Below are 13,742 nucleotides of genomic sequence, written 5' to 3' on the forward strand. Positions count from 1 at the left end.
ATGTCACTCTCTCACTCTCTGTGACCCTCTCCATGTCACTCTTTCACTCTGTGTGACCCTCAATATGTCACTGTCTCACTCTCTGTGTCCCTCTCCATGTCACTCTCTCACTCTGTGTGACCCTCAATATGTCACTGTCTCACTCTCTGTGACCCTCTCCATGTCACTCTCTCACTCTGTGTGACCCTCAATATGTCACTGTCTCACTCTCTGTGTCCCTCTCCATGTCACTCTCTCACTCTGTGTGACCCTCCCTATGTCACTGTCTCACTCTCTGTGTCCCTCTCCATGTCACTCTCTCACTCTGTGTCCCTCTCCATTTCACTCTCTCACTCTGTGTGACCCTCCCTATGTCACTGTCTCACTCCCTGTGTCCCTCTCCATGTCACTCTCTCACTCTGTGTCCCTCTCCATGTCACTCTCTCACTCTGTGTGACCCTCAATATGTCACTTTCTCACTCTCTGTGTCCCTCTCCATGTCACTGTCTCACTCTCTGTGTCCCTCTCCATGTCACTCTCTCACTCTGTGTGACCCTCAATATGTCACTCTCTCACTCTCTGTGACCCTCAATATGTCACTGTCTCACTCTCGGTGACCCTTTCCATGTCACTCTCTCACTGTGTGACCCTCAATATGTCACTGTCTCACTCTCTGTGACCCTCTCCATGTCACTCTCTCACTCTGTGTGACCCTCCCTATGTCACTGTCTCACTCTCTGTGACCCTCTCCATGTCACTCTCTCACTCTGTGTGACCCTCAATATGTCACTCTCTCACTCTCTGTGACCCTCAATATGTCACTGTCTCACTCTCGGTGACCCTTTCCATGTCACTCTCTCACTGTGTGACCCTCAATATGTCACTGTCTCACTCTCTGTGACCCTCTCCATGTCACTCTCTCACTCTGTGTGACCCTCCCTATGTCACTGTCTCACTCTCTGTGACCCTCTCCATGTCACTCTCTCACTCTGTGTGACCCTCCCTATGTCACTGTCTCACTCTCTGTCCCTCTCCATGTCACTCTCTCACTCTGTGTGACCCTCCCTATGTCACTTTCTCACTCTCTGTGTCCCTCTCCATGTCACTCTCTCACTCTGTGTGACCCTCAATATGTCACTCTCTCACTCTCTGTGACCCTCAATATGTCACTGTCTCACTCTCTGTGACCCTTTCCATGTCACTCTCTCACTGTGTGACCCTCAATATGTCACTGTCTCACTCTCTGTGACCCTCTCCATGTCACTCTCTCACTCTGTGTGACCCTCCCTATGTCACTGCCTCACTCTATGTGACCCTCTCCATGTCACTCTCTCACTCTGTGTGACCCTCAATATGTCACTGTCTCACTCTCTGTGTCCCTCTCCATGTCACTCTCTCACTCTGTGTCCCTCTCCATGTCACTCTCTCACTCTGTGTGACCCTCCCTATGTCACTGTCTCACTCTATGTGACCCTCTCCATGTCACTCTCTCACTCTGTGTGACCCTCAATATGTCACTGTCTCACTCTCTGTGTCCCTCTCCATGTCACTCTCTCACTCTGTGTCCCTCTCCATGTCACTCTCTCACTCTGTGTGACCCTCCCGATGTCACTGTCTCACTCTCTGTGTCCCTCTCCATGTCACTCTCTCACTCTGTGTCCCTCTCCATGTCACTCTCTCACTCTGTGTGACCCTCCCTATGTCACTGTCTCACTCTCTGTGACCCTCTCCATGTCACTCTCTCACTCTCTGTGTCCCTCTCCATGTCACTCTCTCACTCTGTGTGACCCTCAATATGTCACTCTCTCACTCTCTGTGACCCTCTCCATGTCACTCTTTCACTCTGTGTGACCCTCAATATGTCACTGTCTCACTCTCTGTGTCCCTCTCCATGTCACTCTCTCACTCTGTGTGACCCTCCCTATGTCACTGTCTCACTCTCTGTGACCCTCTCCATGTCACTCTCTCACTCTGTGTGACCCTCAATATGTCACTGTCTCACTCTCTGTGTCCCTCTCCATGTCACTCTCTCACTCTGTGTGACCCTCCCTATGTCACTGTCTCACTCTCTGTGTCCCTCTCCATGTCACTCTCTCACTGTGTCCCTCTCCATTTCACTCTCTCACTCTGTGTGACCCTCCCTATGTCACTGTCTCACTCTCTGTGTCCCTCTCCATGTCACTCTCTCACTCTGTGTGACCCTCAATATGTCACTGTCTCACTCTCTGTGACCCTCTCCATGTCACTCTCTCACTCTGTGTGACCCTCCCTATGTCACTTTCTCACTCTCTGTGTCCCTCTCCATGTCACTCTCTCACTCTGTGTCCCTCTCCATGTCACTCTCTCACTCTGTGTGACCCTCAATATGTCACTCTCTCACTCTCTGTGACCCTCAATATGTCACTGTCTCACTCTCGGTGACCCTTTCCATGTCACTCTCTCACTGTGTGACCCTCAATATGTCACTGTCTCACTCTCTGTGACCCTCTCCATGTCACTCTCTCACTCTGTGACCCTCCCTATGTCACTGTGTCACTCTATGTGACCCTCTCCATGTCACTCTCTCACTCTGTGTGACCCTCAATATGTCACTGTCTCACTCTCTGTGTCCCTCTCCATGTCACTCTCTCACTCTGTGTGACCCTCCCTATGTCACTGTGTCACTCTCTGTGTCCCTCTCCATGTCACTCTCTCACTCTGTGTGACCCTCCCTATGTCACTGTCTCACTGTCTGTGACCCTCTCCATGTCACTCTCTCACTCTCTGTGTCCCTCTCCATGTCACTCTCTCACTCTGTGTGACCCTCAATATGTCACTCTCTCACTCTCTGTGACCCTCTCCATGTCACTCTTTCACTCTGTGTGACCCTCAATATGTCACTGTCTCACTCTCTGTGTCCCTCTCCATGTCACTCTCTCACTCTGTGTGACCCTCCCTATGTCACTGTCTCACTCTCTCACTCTGTGTGACCCTCAATATGTCACTGTCTCACTCTCTGTGTCCCTCTCCATGTCACTCTCTCACTCTGTGTGACCCTCCCTATGTCACTGTCTCACTCTCTGTCCCTCTCCATGTCACTCTCTCACTCTGTGTCCCTCTCCATGTCACTCTCTCACTCTGTGTGACCCTCAATATGTCACTGTCTCACTCTCTGTGTCCCTCTCCATGTCACTCTCTCACTCTGTGTCCCTCTCCATGTCACTCTCTCACTCTGTGTGACCCTCAATATGTCACTGTCTCACTCTCTGTGTCCCTCTCCATGTCACTCTCTCAGTCTGTGTGACCCTCCCTATGTCACTGTCTCAGGCTCTGTGAGGCTCATTTCTGCCTGTGCCTCCTACCTGTTCCTCTCTCTGCCTGTGTCTCACTCGTTGTTCCTATCTCTGCTTGTCGCACATCTTGTTCTTCTCTCTGCCTGTGTCTGACACATTGTTCCTCTCTCTGCCTGTATCTCACTCCCTGTTCCTGTCTCACACCATGTTTCTCCCTCTGCCTATATCTCACTCCCTGTTGCTCTCCCTGCCTGTCTCCTCTCTCTCTGATGGTGTCTCACACCATGTTCCTCTCTCTGCCTGTATCTCACTCCCTGTTCCTCTCTCTGCCTGTATCTCACTCCATGTTCCTCTCTCTGTGTGCCACTCTCTGTTCCTCTCTTTTCCTGTCTCTCACTCCCTTGCCTCTCTCTTCCTCTTTCTCAAACCCCATTCCTCCTTCTGCCTGTCTCACCTCCTGTTTTTCTCTCTGCCTGTTTCATGCCCTGTTTCTCTCTCTGCCTGTGTCTCCCTCCCTGTTCCAATCTCTGCCTCTGCATCAGTCCCTGCTCCTGTCTCTGCCTGTCCGTCACTCGCTGTTCCTCTCTCTGCCTGTATCTTGCTCTCTGTTCCTCTGTCTGCCTGTGTCTAACTCCCTGTTCCCCTCTCTGCCTGGACTCTCTCCCTGTTCCTCTCTTTGCCCGTCTCTCAATCCCTGTTCCTCCCTCTGCTCCGTGTCTCACTCCGTCTTCCTTCCTGCCTGTCTCATATCTAAGTTCCTCTCTCTGCCTCTGTCTCACTCCCTATTCCCCTCTCTGCCTGTCTTATCTTCTGTTCCTCTTTCTTCCTGTATCTCACTCCATATTCCTCTCTCTGCCTGTATCTCCATCCCTATTCCTCTCTCTGCCTGTCACACTCCCTGTACAATTCTCTGCCTATAACTCATTCCCTATTCCCCTCTCTGCCTCTGCCTCATACCCTGTTACTCCCCCTGCCCGTCTCACTCCCTGTTCCCCTCTCTGCCTCTGCCTCATACCCTGTTACTCCCCCTGCCTGTCTCACTCCCTGTTCCCCTCTCTGTCTCTGCCTCATACCCTGTTACTCCCCCTGCCTGTCTCACTCCCTGTTCCCCTCTCTGCCTCTGCCTCATACCCTGTTACTCCCCCTGCCTGTCTCACTCCCTGTTCCCCCTCTGCCTCTGCCTCATACCCTGTTACTCCCCCTGCCTGTCTCATTTCCTATTCCCCTCTCTGTCTCTGCCTCATACCCTGTTACTCCCCCTGCCTGTCTCTCTCCCTGTTCCTCTCTCTGCCTCTGCCTCAAACCCTGTTACTCCCCCTGCCTGTCTCTCTCCCTGTTCCTCTCTCTGCCTCTGCCTCATACCCTGTTACTCCCCCTGCCTGTCTCACTCCCTGTTCCTCTCTCTGCCTCTGCCTCATACCCTGTTACTCCCCCTGCCTGTCTCTCTCCCTGTTCCTCTCTCTGCCTCTGCCTCATACCCTGTTACTCCCCCTGCCTGTCTCACTCCCTGTTCCTCTCTCTGCCTCTGTCTCGATCCATGTTCCTCTCTCTGCCTCTGTCTCACTCCCTGTTCCTCTCTCTGCCTCTGTCTCACTCCCTGTTCCTCTCACTGTCTGTGTCTCACTCCCTGTTCCTCTCTCTGCCTATCTTTCATTACCTGTTCCGCTCTCTCCGACCGATTCTCACTGCCCGTTCCTCTCTCTGCCTGCATCTCACTCCCCATACATCTCTCTGTTGGTCTCTCACACCATGTTCCTCCCTCTGCCTCTGTTTCACTCCCTGTTCCTCTCTCTGCCTGTCTCTTATTACCCAATCCTCTCTATGCCTGTCTCTCAGTGTCTTTTACTCTGTGCCTGTATCACTCCTCCTGTTCCCCCTCTGCCTGTATCTCACTCGCTGTTCTAACCTCTACCTGCGCATCACTCCCTGTTCTACTCTTTCTGCCTGTCTCACCTCCTGTTCCTCTCTCTGCCTGTGTCTCAATCCCTGTTTCGCTCTCTGCCTGTGTCTTACTCACTGTGTCACTCTCTTTGTGACCATGCTTCAACAAGAATGGCCTTCAACTTTATTATACGGCCAGGATAAGAGTTCATTTGCCCCCTCTGGTTTTTGCTAGCCCACTCCCAGCTCAATCGGCATCACCTTCTCAGTCCTCCCTCACCCATCACACCATTGCTCTGTTGGTGACGTGAAGGAGCTGCAGGATCTCAACAGGTCAGGCAGCATCTACGGAGAGGAATAAACAGTCGACATTTCAGGCTGAGACTCTTCATCAGAACTGGAAAGGAAAGGACTAGAAGCCAGAATACAAAGGTGGGCAAAGGGGAAGGAATACAAGCTCGCAGTTGATATGTGAAGCCAGGTGAGGGGGATGGTGGGTGGGTGCAGGATGGGGATGAAGTAAGAAGCTGGGAGGTGATAGGTGGAAAAGGTAAAGAGCTGAAGAAGAAGAAATCTGACAGGAGCAGAGAGTGGACCACAGAAGAAAAAGAAGGAGGAGGGGCTCCAGAGGGAGGTGATGGGCAGGCGAGGAAAAGAGAGGGGGTGAGGGGGAACCAGAATGAGGACTGGAAAGAGGGAGAAACAGGTGAGGGGAGAAACTACTGGAAGTTAGAGAAGTCGATGTTCATGCCATCAGGTTGGAGGCTCCCATGATTTCCAGCATCTGCAGAATCTCTAGTGTTTAAGCTTTGTGTTAATCTGCTACAATTTATCTGGCTTCATTTGTCCCCATCTACCTAGGAGTTACGTCAAGGTCATTCTGTGGAGGGATGTTTTACCAGATTTCTTTTTCAAATTGGCCTCCTAAAGGATTGTAACAAAGACAATAAATTGACTGGTTCCATCATTCACTGCTCCGAAGTTACATTGGCCACAGTCAGAGAACGTCTGCCAGTGGCTGACATGGGGATTGTGGGGCCAAGTGGAATGTGATATCTCATGGCCTGAACCGTCCATTTCACTGTGGGTGACTTTTACTGGGCCCTCACTGTCTGCTTCCAACCAGAACCCACCACAGCACCTTCAATAAAAACAGAAAGCCTACAAAGGCTCAGTGGGTCAGGCAACATCTGTTAGGGGAAAGAGAGAGAAAGAGGGGAGTGAGTTAGAGAGAGAGAGAGAGAGAGAGAGAGAGAGAGAGAGCGCGCGCGCGAGGGAAGGAAGGAGAGAGCGAGAAAGAGAGAGCGAGAGAGAAAGAAAAAGAGGGTGGGAGAAAATGAGAACAGAGGAGAGAGAATGTGGAAGAGAGAAGGGGTGAGAGAGGGAGGAGAAAGGGAGAGGGAGAGAGACAGAAAAAGAGAGGAGAGGGAGAGGGAAGAGAGAGGGGAGAGAGATGGGGTTATTGTTTGCGGCTGGCAAACTCTGCAGTACCTGTATTTCTGCCTCTCACTGCTCAAGTGGAACTTCTCGTACAAGGCGTAGGCTTGGTTTTCATCCCAGTCTCTTAGCTCAATCCGTAAGGAATGTGGCTGCTGGCTAGTCAGCAGGTAGATCGCTTCATTCCCCAGCCAGTGCTCAGCTGAGATGTCCCCGAAGCCCTAGGAGTGAAACAGAACGTGAGGCTGAGTGAGGGGCCAGGAGGGTACAATACTGGTGAAGGAATACAACGGAACTGATGTAGAACACTGAACTGTTTCCACAACCTATGGATTCACTGTCAAAGACTCAATAACTTATGTTCTCAGTGTTATTTATTTGTCAATTAGTTGTTTCTCACTCTTTGTCTATGTGTGGTTGTCATACACTCTGTTGTTTTTCTTTATTTTCCTGTGAATGTCTGCAAGAAAATGAATCTCAAGGTAGTATGTGGTGACATATATGTACTTTGATAACTATTACTTTGAGCTTTGAACAAGAAGGCAGCTGACACAGTTTCATGTTGATGAGGGTCAGATCAGTTCTGACGCTGACTGGTGGGGTCTCGCAGTGTTAATAAACTGTGTATCTGTCCGAGAGCTGCTTTTGCTTTGTACAAGGCTTTCTGCTGGATTGTTCTGGAACTTTATCAATATTGGCCCAATAGGGTGGCCTTGTGGAAGGGTGCGGGCCGTTTCTGAGCCAGGGAGAGAAGATCGCTCTTTCTGCTTCTCCTTCCCTCTGGCACTGGGGAGAAGGGAGAAGAGAGAAAATCAAGCAGGATGGTGGCTATACTCAGAGGAAGTGAATAGCCAGGCAGAGTTTCTTCACATTCACTGAGGGATCCTGAGGGTTGACCTGATGGAAGGACTTATTTATTTAGAGATACAGCGATACATGTCCCTCCACTGGCAAGCTTGGAAACCTTACATCAAACGATCTACTGGAGTAAGTCAGTGTGTCAAACAGCACGCTGCCCGACCCACTGAGTTCCTCCAGCAGATTGCTTGTTGCTTCAGATTTTAGCATTCATCTCCTTGGAAACCACAGTTTGCTCTCTCTGCCAAGTTATTGATGTAAATAGTAAACTACTGAGTGCCAAGAACTGATCCCTGAGGAATTCAAGTAGTAACGACCCTCCAGCCTTAAAAGGATCCATTTATTTCAACTCTATTTTCTACATGACAGCTGTTTTCAATCATCCAAACACACCTCCTCCAATTCCTTTGCCTCAATTGATTTATTGAGATACAATAACCCCCAATAACCACCCAGTAGCCCCCAATTTAAACCTAGCCTAATCACAGGACATTTACAATTAACCTACCAACCCATATATCTTTGAAATGTGGGAGGAAACTGGAGCACCCGGAACCAGAGCCAGAACCCCAAATATCTCAAAAGCCACCAACATAAAATCCTGCAGCTGCAGAAAATCTGAGAATAAATATCTGCAGGTCAGAAGGTTAACTGACCTCTGCAACTTACCAGTAGTGTAGATGGGTGGCAGGAGAGGGTGAGAGAGGAGAGGATACAAAGAATGAGACTGATGGTTGCCCTGTATGGAGTTGCAGTTGGCACAAGTTCCATCTATGTAGATTTAGAAACATAGAAAACCTACAGCACAATACAGGCCCTTCGGCCCACAATGCTGTGCAGAACATATACTTACTTTAGAAATTACCTAGGGTTACCCATAGACCTCTATTTTTCTAAGCTCCATGTACCTATCCAGGAGTCTCTTATTCTCCTGTCGTATTCGCCTCCACTACCGTCGCCAGCAGCCCATTCCACGCACTCACCACTCTCTGCGTAAAAAACTTACCCCTGAGATCTCCTTTGTACCTGCTTCCAAGCACCTTAAAACTGTGCCCTCTCGTGTTAGCCATTCCAGCCCTGGGAAAAAGCCTCTGACAATCCACACGATCAATGCCTCTCATCACCTTATACACCTCTAACAGGTCACCTCTCATCCTCTGTCACTCCAAGGAGAAAAGGCCAAGTTCACTCAACCTATTCTCATAGGGTATGCTCCCCAATCCAGGCAACATCCTTGTAAATCTCCTCTGCACCCTTTTTATAGTTTCCACATCCTTCTTGTAGTGAGGTGACCAGCACTGAGTGGGGTCTGACCAGGGTCCTATAAAACTGTAACATTATCTCTCGGCTCTTAAGCTCAATCCCATGGTTGATGAAGGCCAATGCACCATATGTCTTCTTAACCACAGAGTCAACCTTACAATAAAAATGGTTCTATTTTGATCTACAATAAGAGGACCACCACCACACATGTTCAGGAGCTCCCCCCACTGGTTTCCTTGTGTCATGTCACCTCACTCTCCTATCTCCCTTGAATGGCGTTTGCAGTTGGTATTGGGATGACGGGCCAAATTGCCTCTGTCAATGTCGGGTAAAAATATTTGATAGGAATCAAGTTTACCGAAGCCCAGTAGGATAATGATTGTACCCATTCCCAGCTCCTTATCGAAAACGGAGGCAGCTGCCAGACTGAGAAGAAATCTTTAGCACTTTACCGACATTTGGAGAGCAGTCTAAGCTGGTCAGAAGGGATTACTTTAGTTGGCCATTTGATTACTAATTTAATTGGTTCAGCACAACATTGTGGGCTGAAGGGCCTGTTCCCGTGCTGTACTGTTCTGTGTTCATTACATCCCATGGGGACCCAGGGCTGACAGAGTCAAAGGCCTTCGAGGGTATAAATGGAGATCCCAATACAGCCTCCACACTTCCCTGTATTTGACAGAGGATGTAGGGTGGAATGAACTGAAACTTCTCTGAAATTCCAACGAGATTTTCTGCAGCATATCCAGCCACACCGTGCTTAATGAAACTTCTAGCAGCTTCTATTGGCATTGTTTTATTATTGTCACGCGAACTGAAATAGAGTGAAAAGCTGGTCTTGCACACTGTTCATACAGTTCTGATCATTACACAGTGCATTGAGCCCGAACAAAGAGCTTGCTGGTTTCTGGGAAGATGCTTGGTAAAATGATTTGCCCCTTAAATGGTAACCACTCAACCAGATCAGAGCCTCATCATTCTGAGCCTGATTATGGAAATGGATCCCATTGTTGATCTGAGATATGAAAAACTCGTAGAACGTAGAACATTACAGCCCTGCAGCCCGCAATGTTGCAGCAACCTATCAATCCGTTCTAAATCAATCTTACCCTTCCCTCCCACATTGCTTCCTTTTTTCCACCATCTATGTGCCCTTCCTTTCATTGTTCCTGTTCCCTCCTTCCTTTCCTGTATTATATACACATCTCTTTACAAGCATTTTTATTACTTTTGTACTTGCACAGTTTGCTTGTGGCCCTGTTGGTGGGGTCTTCCACTGGTTTTATTACAGTTCTTGGATTTACTGAGTATGCCCACAAGAAAATGAATCTTAGGTGTGCATATAGTGACATACAAGTTCTTCGATAATGTTTACTTTTGAATGTTGAACTTTTTATGTTAATTTCTCATTCCCTCTCTCTGAAGACTTCCTACTTCTCCTTCCATCCACCCCAGTTTACAGTAACCCCTCCTCCTACCTAACCAAACAGCAGCCCCCACCCATCCAAACAAATGACCTGGCTTTTGCACACCTTCTCAATAAAGCTCCCCCATGAAACCAAGCCTCCTCAAGATCTCTGCCTCGCACGTCCCTAATTGACCCAGACAGTGACCCTCACAGCTACATTCCTGAGAGCCTACACTACATTCAATAAAACCCAGAGGTCGCTGTTATTTTTAAACTTGTTCTGACTCTCCTGGGTTGAAATCTGTCAGTGTAATCGGAGATCATTCCCACACAATCAGCATCCAGTCACACGCTGTTTATCCCAGAACAGGGGCAGCAAGCTGGCCCAGTCACGGAGGGATGCTGTTTAAAAGCACGTCGAATCAAGCCTCCCCTTTGTCCCAAGCTTTGGCCTCAGACTTCAAACTCTGAGAAACAGAAGAACAAATCCTCACCTCCATGTCAATCAGCTCCTGAAGGGAGAGGCTTGCCCGAAAGCACTGCTGCCAGGGGAGGTTACCCGGAGCTAGATTCCCTAAGTCAGTCGCTGACTGGCAACTCCTGAGACACCGCTGGTGCTAAACTGTATCAGTCTCTGCCGTTCCTTTGGGTTCATCAGCTGAGTGGAGAGGGGAAGTTTGCAACATGGGCTACACCTTGCTCCCTGTATCGTACTGCCCTGGCTTGCATATCCAGACAGTTAGGATGCAGCATCCCAGACCAAAGGAGGGGCCAAACCGAGGTTATCTCAGCCCAAGGGCTGTTGGAACTGAATCCTTCTGAGGTGACAATGAGGGGAATCTTGCAAAGGCAAAGCAAATTCGAGTTAAATCTCCTCCCAATTGCATTCAGTCATGTTTAAAACCCATAAATATAAAGCAATCATCAATAATTCCAACAGAGATTCCGTGAGAGATCTCTTTCCCTCAGGTTTCTGTGGATATATAAATGGGAAGAAAGTGGCTAAGGTAAATGACGGACCTCTGGTGAACGAGATTGGTGAATTAATGTCCAGAAATTGATATTGGGGTGGTGGTAGAGGCAGATACATTAGGAACATTTAAGAGACTCTTAGATAGGCACGTGGATGATCGAAAAGGAGGGCTATGTGTGAGAGAAGCACTGGATTAATCTTAGAGTAAGTTAAGAGGTCAGTGCAACATTATGGGCTGAAGGGCCTGAACTGAGCTATTATATTTTTTAAAATATTTATTGAGTTAGAGCATGGAATAGGCCCTTCTGGCCCTTCCAGCCACATCGCCTAGCAACCCCCAATTTAACCCTAGCCTAACCATGGGACAATTTACAATGACCAATTAACCTACCAACCAGTGCTCCTCTGGTCTGTGGGAGGAGACACATGCATTCACAGGGAGAATGTACAAACTCCTTACAGACAGTGGTGGGATATGAAACAAAAAACTGGCAGATACGTCAAATCATTTTTTTGCATTAGTCTTCACCGTGGATGACTTAAGATGACAGAAGGCTCTTGTTCAGATATCAGGGAGGAACTTGTCAATATTGCAATCACAAAAGATAAGGGTTTGGAGGCAGTCACGGGGCCAAAGATGCACAAATTGGTAAGATCTGATGGCTTACACCCAAAGGTGTGGTTGCAGACGTTCTCCTGGAATGCTCTGCCAAGGGTGGTGGAGGAATCCAATACAACAGAGCTGTTTAAGAGGCTCTTAGATAGTCACACAAATATGCAGGGAATGAGGGAAGATGGAAGTGTGTAGGAAGAAGGGGGTTGTTTGGTAGGCTTTTAAATGTCTACTTCAATTAGTTTAGCACAATATTGCAGGCCAAAAGTCCCATTCCTGGGCTGTGTTTTTCTATATTCTATGTTCTACATATATAGGCCTACTGGTTAAAATTTTTCAGAATTTGCTAAATTCCGGGAGGGTCCCAGAAATTGAAAAACAACCATCGTGACTCCCCAGTTCATCAAGGGGGAAGTCAGAAAGCAGGAATGATTTTGAGAAACAGTGTGGTAACAGACCCTCCCGGCTCCACGAGCCCAAGCCACCCAATTACATCCCTGTGACCCATTAACCCATGTCTTTGGAATGAATGTGGGGGAAACCCATGTGGTCACGGGGAGAATGTACAAGCTCCTTACGGACAGTGTGGGTTTGAACTAAAGTCAGCGGTACTGTAATAATGTTACGCGCTCCGCCACACTACCCTGCTGTCCTGACTGTAGGCCAATCAGTTTAATATCTATTATTGACAAGATCCTAGAGTCAGTTATAAAAGCTGAATATGATAAAACCTAGTCAACATGATTTTATGAAATCATTTTTCATTAATTTGCCTGAATTCTCCGAGAAAGTAACTGGGAGGGTTGATCGAGGGGAACCTGTAGATAAAACCAGAAGACCATAAGATATAGGAGCAGAATTAGACCATTTGGCCCATCGAGTGTGCTCTGCTATTTCATTATGGCTGATCCACTTTCCCTCTCAGCCCCAATCTCTTGCCTTCTCCCTGTATCCCTTCATGCCCTGACCAATCAAGAATCTATCAACCTCTGCCTTACATATACCCAATGACTCAGCCTGTGGCAACGAATTCCACAGATTCACCAGTCTCTGAATAAAGAAATTCCTCCTCATCTCCCTGCTAAAAGGACTCTCCTCTACTTTGAGGCTGTGTCTTCTGGTCTTAGGCTCCCCCACCACAGGAAACATCCTTTCCACAGATGTAATATACTTATATTTTAAAAGTCATTGGACAAGGTGCAACATAAGAGGTCAGTGCCATGATAGTGTCGAGGTTAGCACGGTGCTATTACCACTTTGGGTGTTGGTGTCATATGGGGGGGCGCTGGTGGCGGACCCAAATGCAAGACACAGACACTGAAGTACTAGGAACAGGACTAGGTGTGTCAAGCAAGCAAGGGAAGTGGAGAAGAAACGACGTTGGACATGACACAGTCCCTGGATGAGACTAGGATACAGGGCCTGGGCTAGGACTAGACTAGGAAAGCAGGACCTGGATGAGGAACAAGGGACTTGGAACCTGTACAAGGACTCCGAGCCAGAGACTGGAGAGGGACCCAGAACCTGGGTCTTGACTTGGGCTCGGGCTCCGGATCCAGGCGAGGACAAGACGTGGCAAGGCAACAGGACTGGACATGGCAGCAGGACACGGCACTCCAGAAAAGGACGAGGCACCAGGTCTGGATGAGGACCCGAAGCTCAGACTTGGACTTGGGGGACTGGAACACAGAGCCTTGGTAATCCTGGGAGACAGGAATGCGGAACACAGAGTCTTGGTAATCTTGGGAGACAGGAATGTGGAGCACAGAGCCTTGGTAATCCTGGGAGACAGGAATGGGGAACACAGAGCCTTGGTAATCCTGGGAGACAGGAACACGGAACACTGAGCCTTGGTAATCTTGGGAGACAGGAATGCAGAACACAGAGCCTTGGTAATCTTGAGAGACAGGAACATGGAACACAGAGCCAGGACCCCTCCTTGGGAACAGGATGTAGGGCCGGGATCCATACACAGAATACTGAACACGATGAGACGGTTCTCAACACCAGGTAGTGGTAAACGGCCAGACCTACCTAGCGAAGGCATGTACACAGAGA

At 48.7% G+C, this 13,742-nt stretch overlaps 1 protein-coding gene across 2 annotated transcripts in view; it reads right to left on the reverse strand.

Annotated features, from left to right (window-relative positions):
- angpt4 (angiopoietin 4) overlaps positions 1–13,742 on the reverse strand; it is a 107,596-nt gene that overhangs the window by 21,978 nt on the left and 71,876 nt on the right. For both annotated transcript variants that reach the window (XM_063041025.1, XM_063041026.1), the window contains exon 7: positions 6,624–6,790. In XM_063041025.1, the coding sequence (XP_062897095.1) occupies positions 6,624–6,790 (167 nt within the window). The remainder of the gene's footprint in view (positions 1–6,623; positions 6,791–13,742) is intronic.

This window comes from Mobula hypostoma, chromosome 2 (assembly GCF_963921235.1).
Source record: "Mobula hypostoma chromosome 2, sMobHyp1.1, whole genome shotgun sequence".
NCBI classification, from domain to species: Eukaryota; Metazoa; Chordata; class Chondrichthyes; order Myliobatiformes; family Myliobatidae; genus Mobula; species Mobula hypostoma.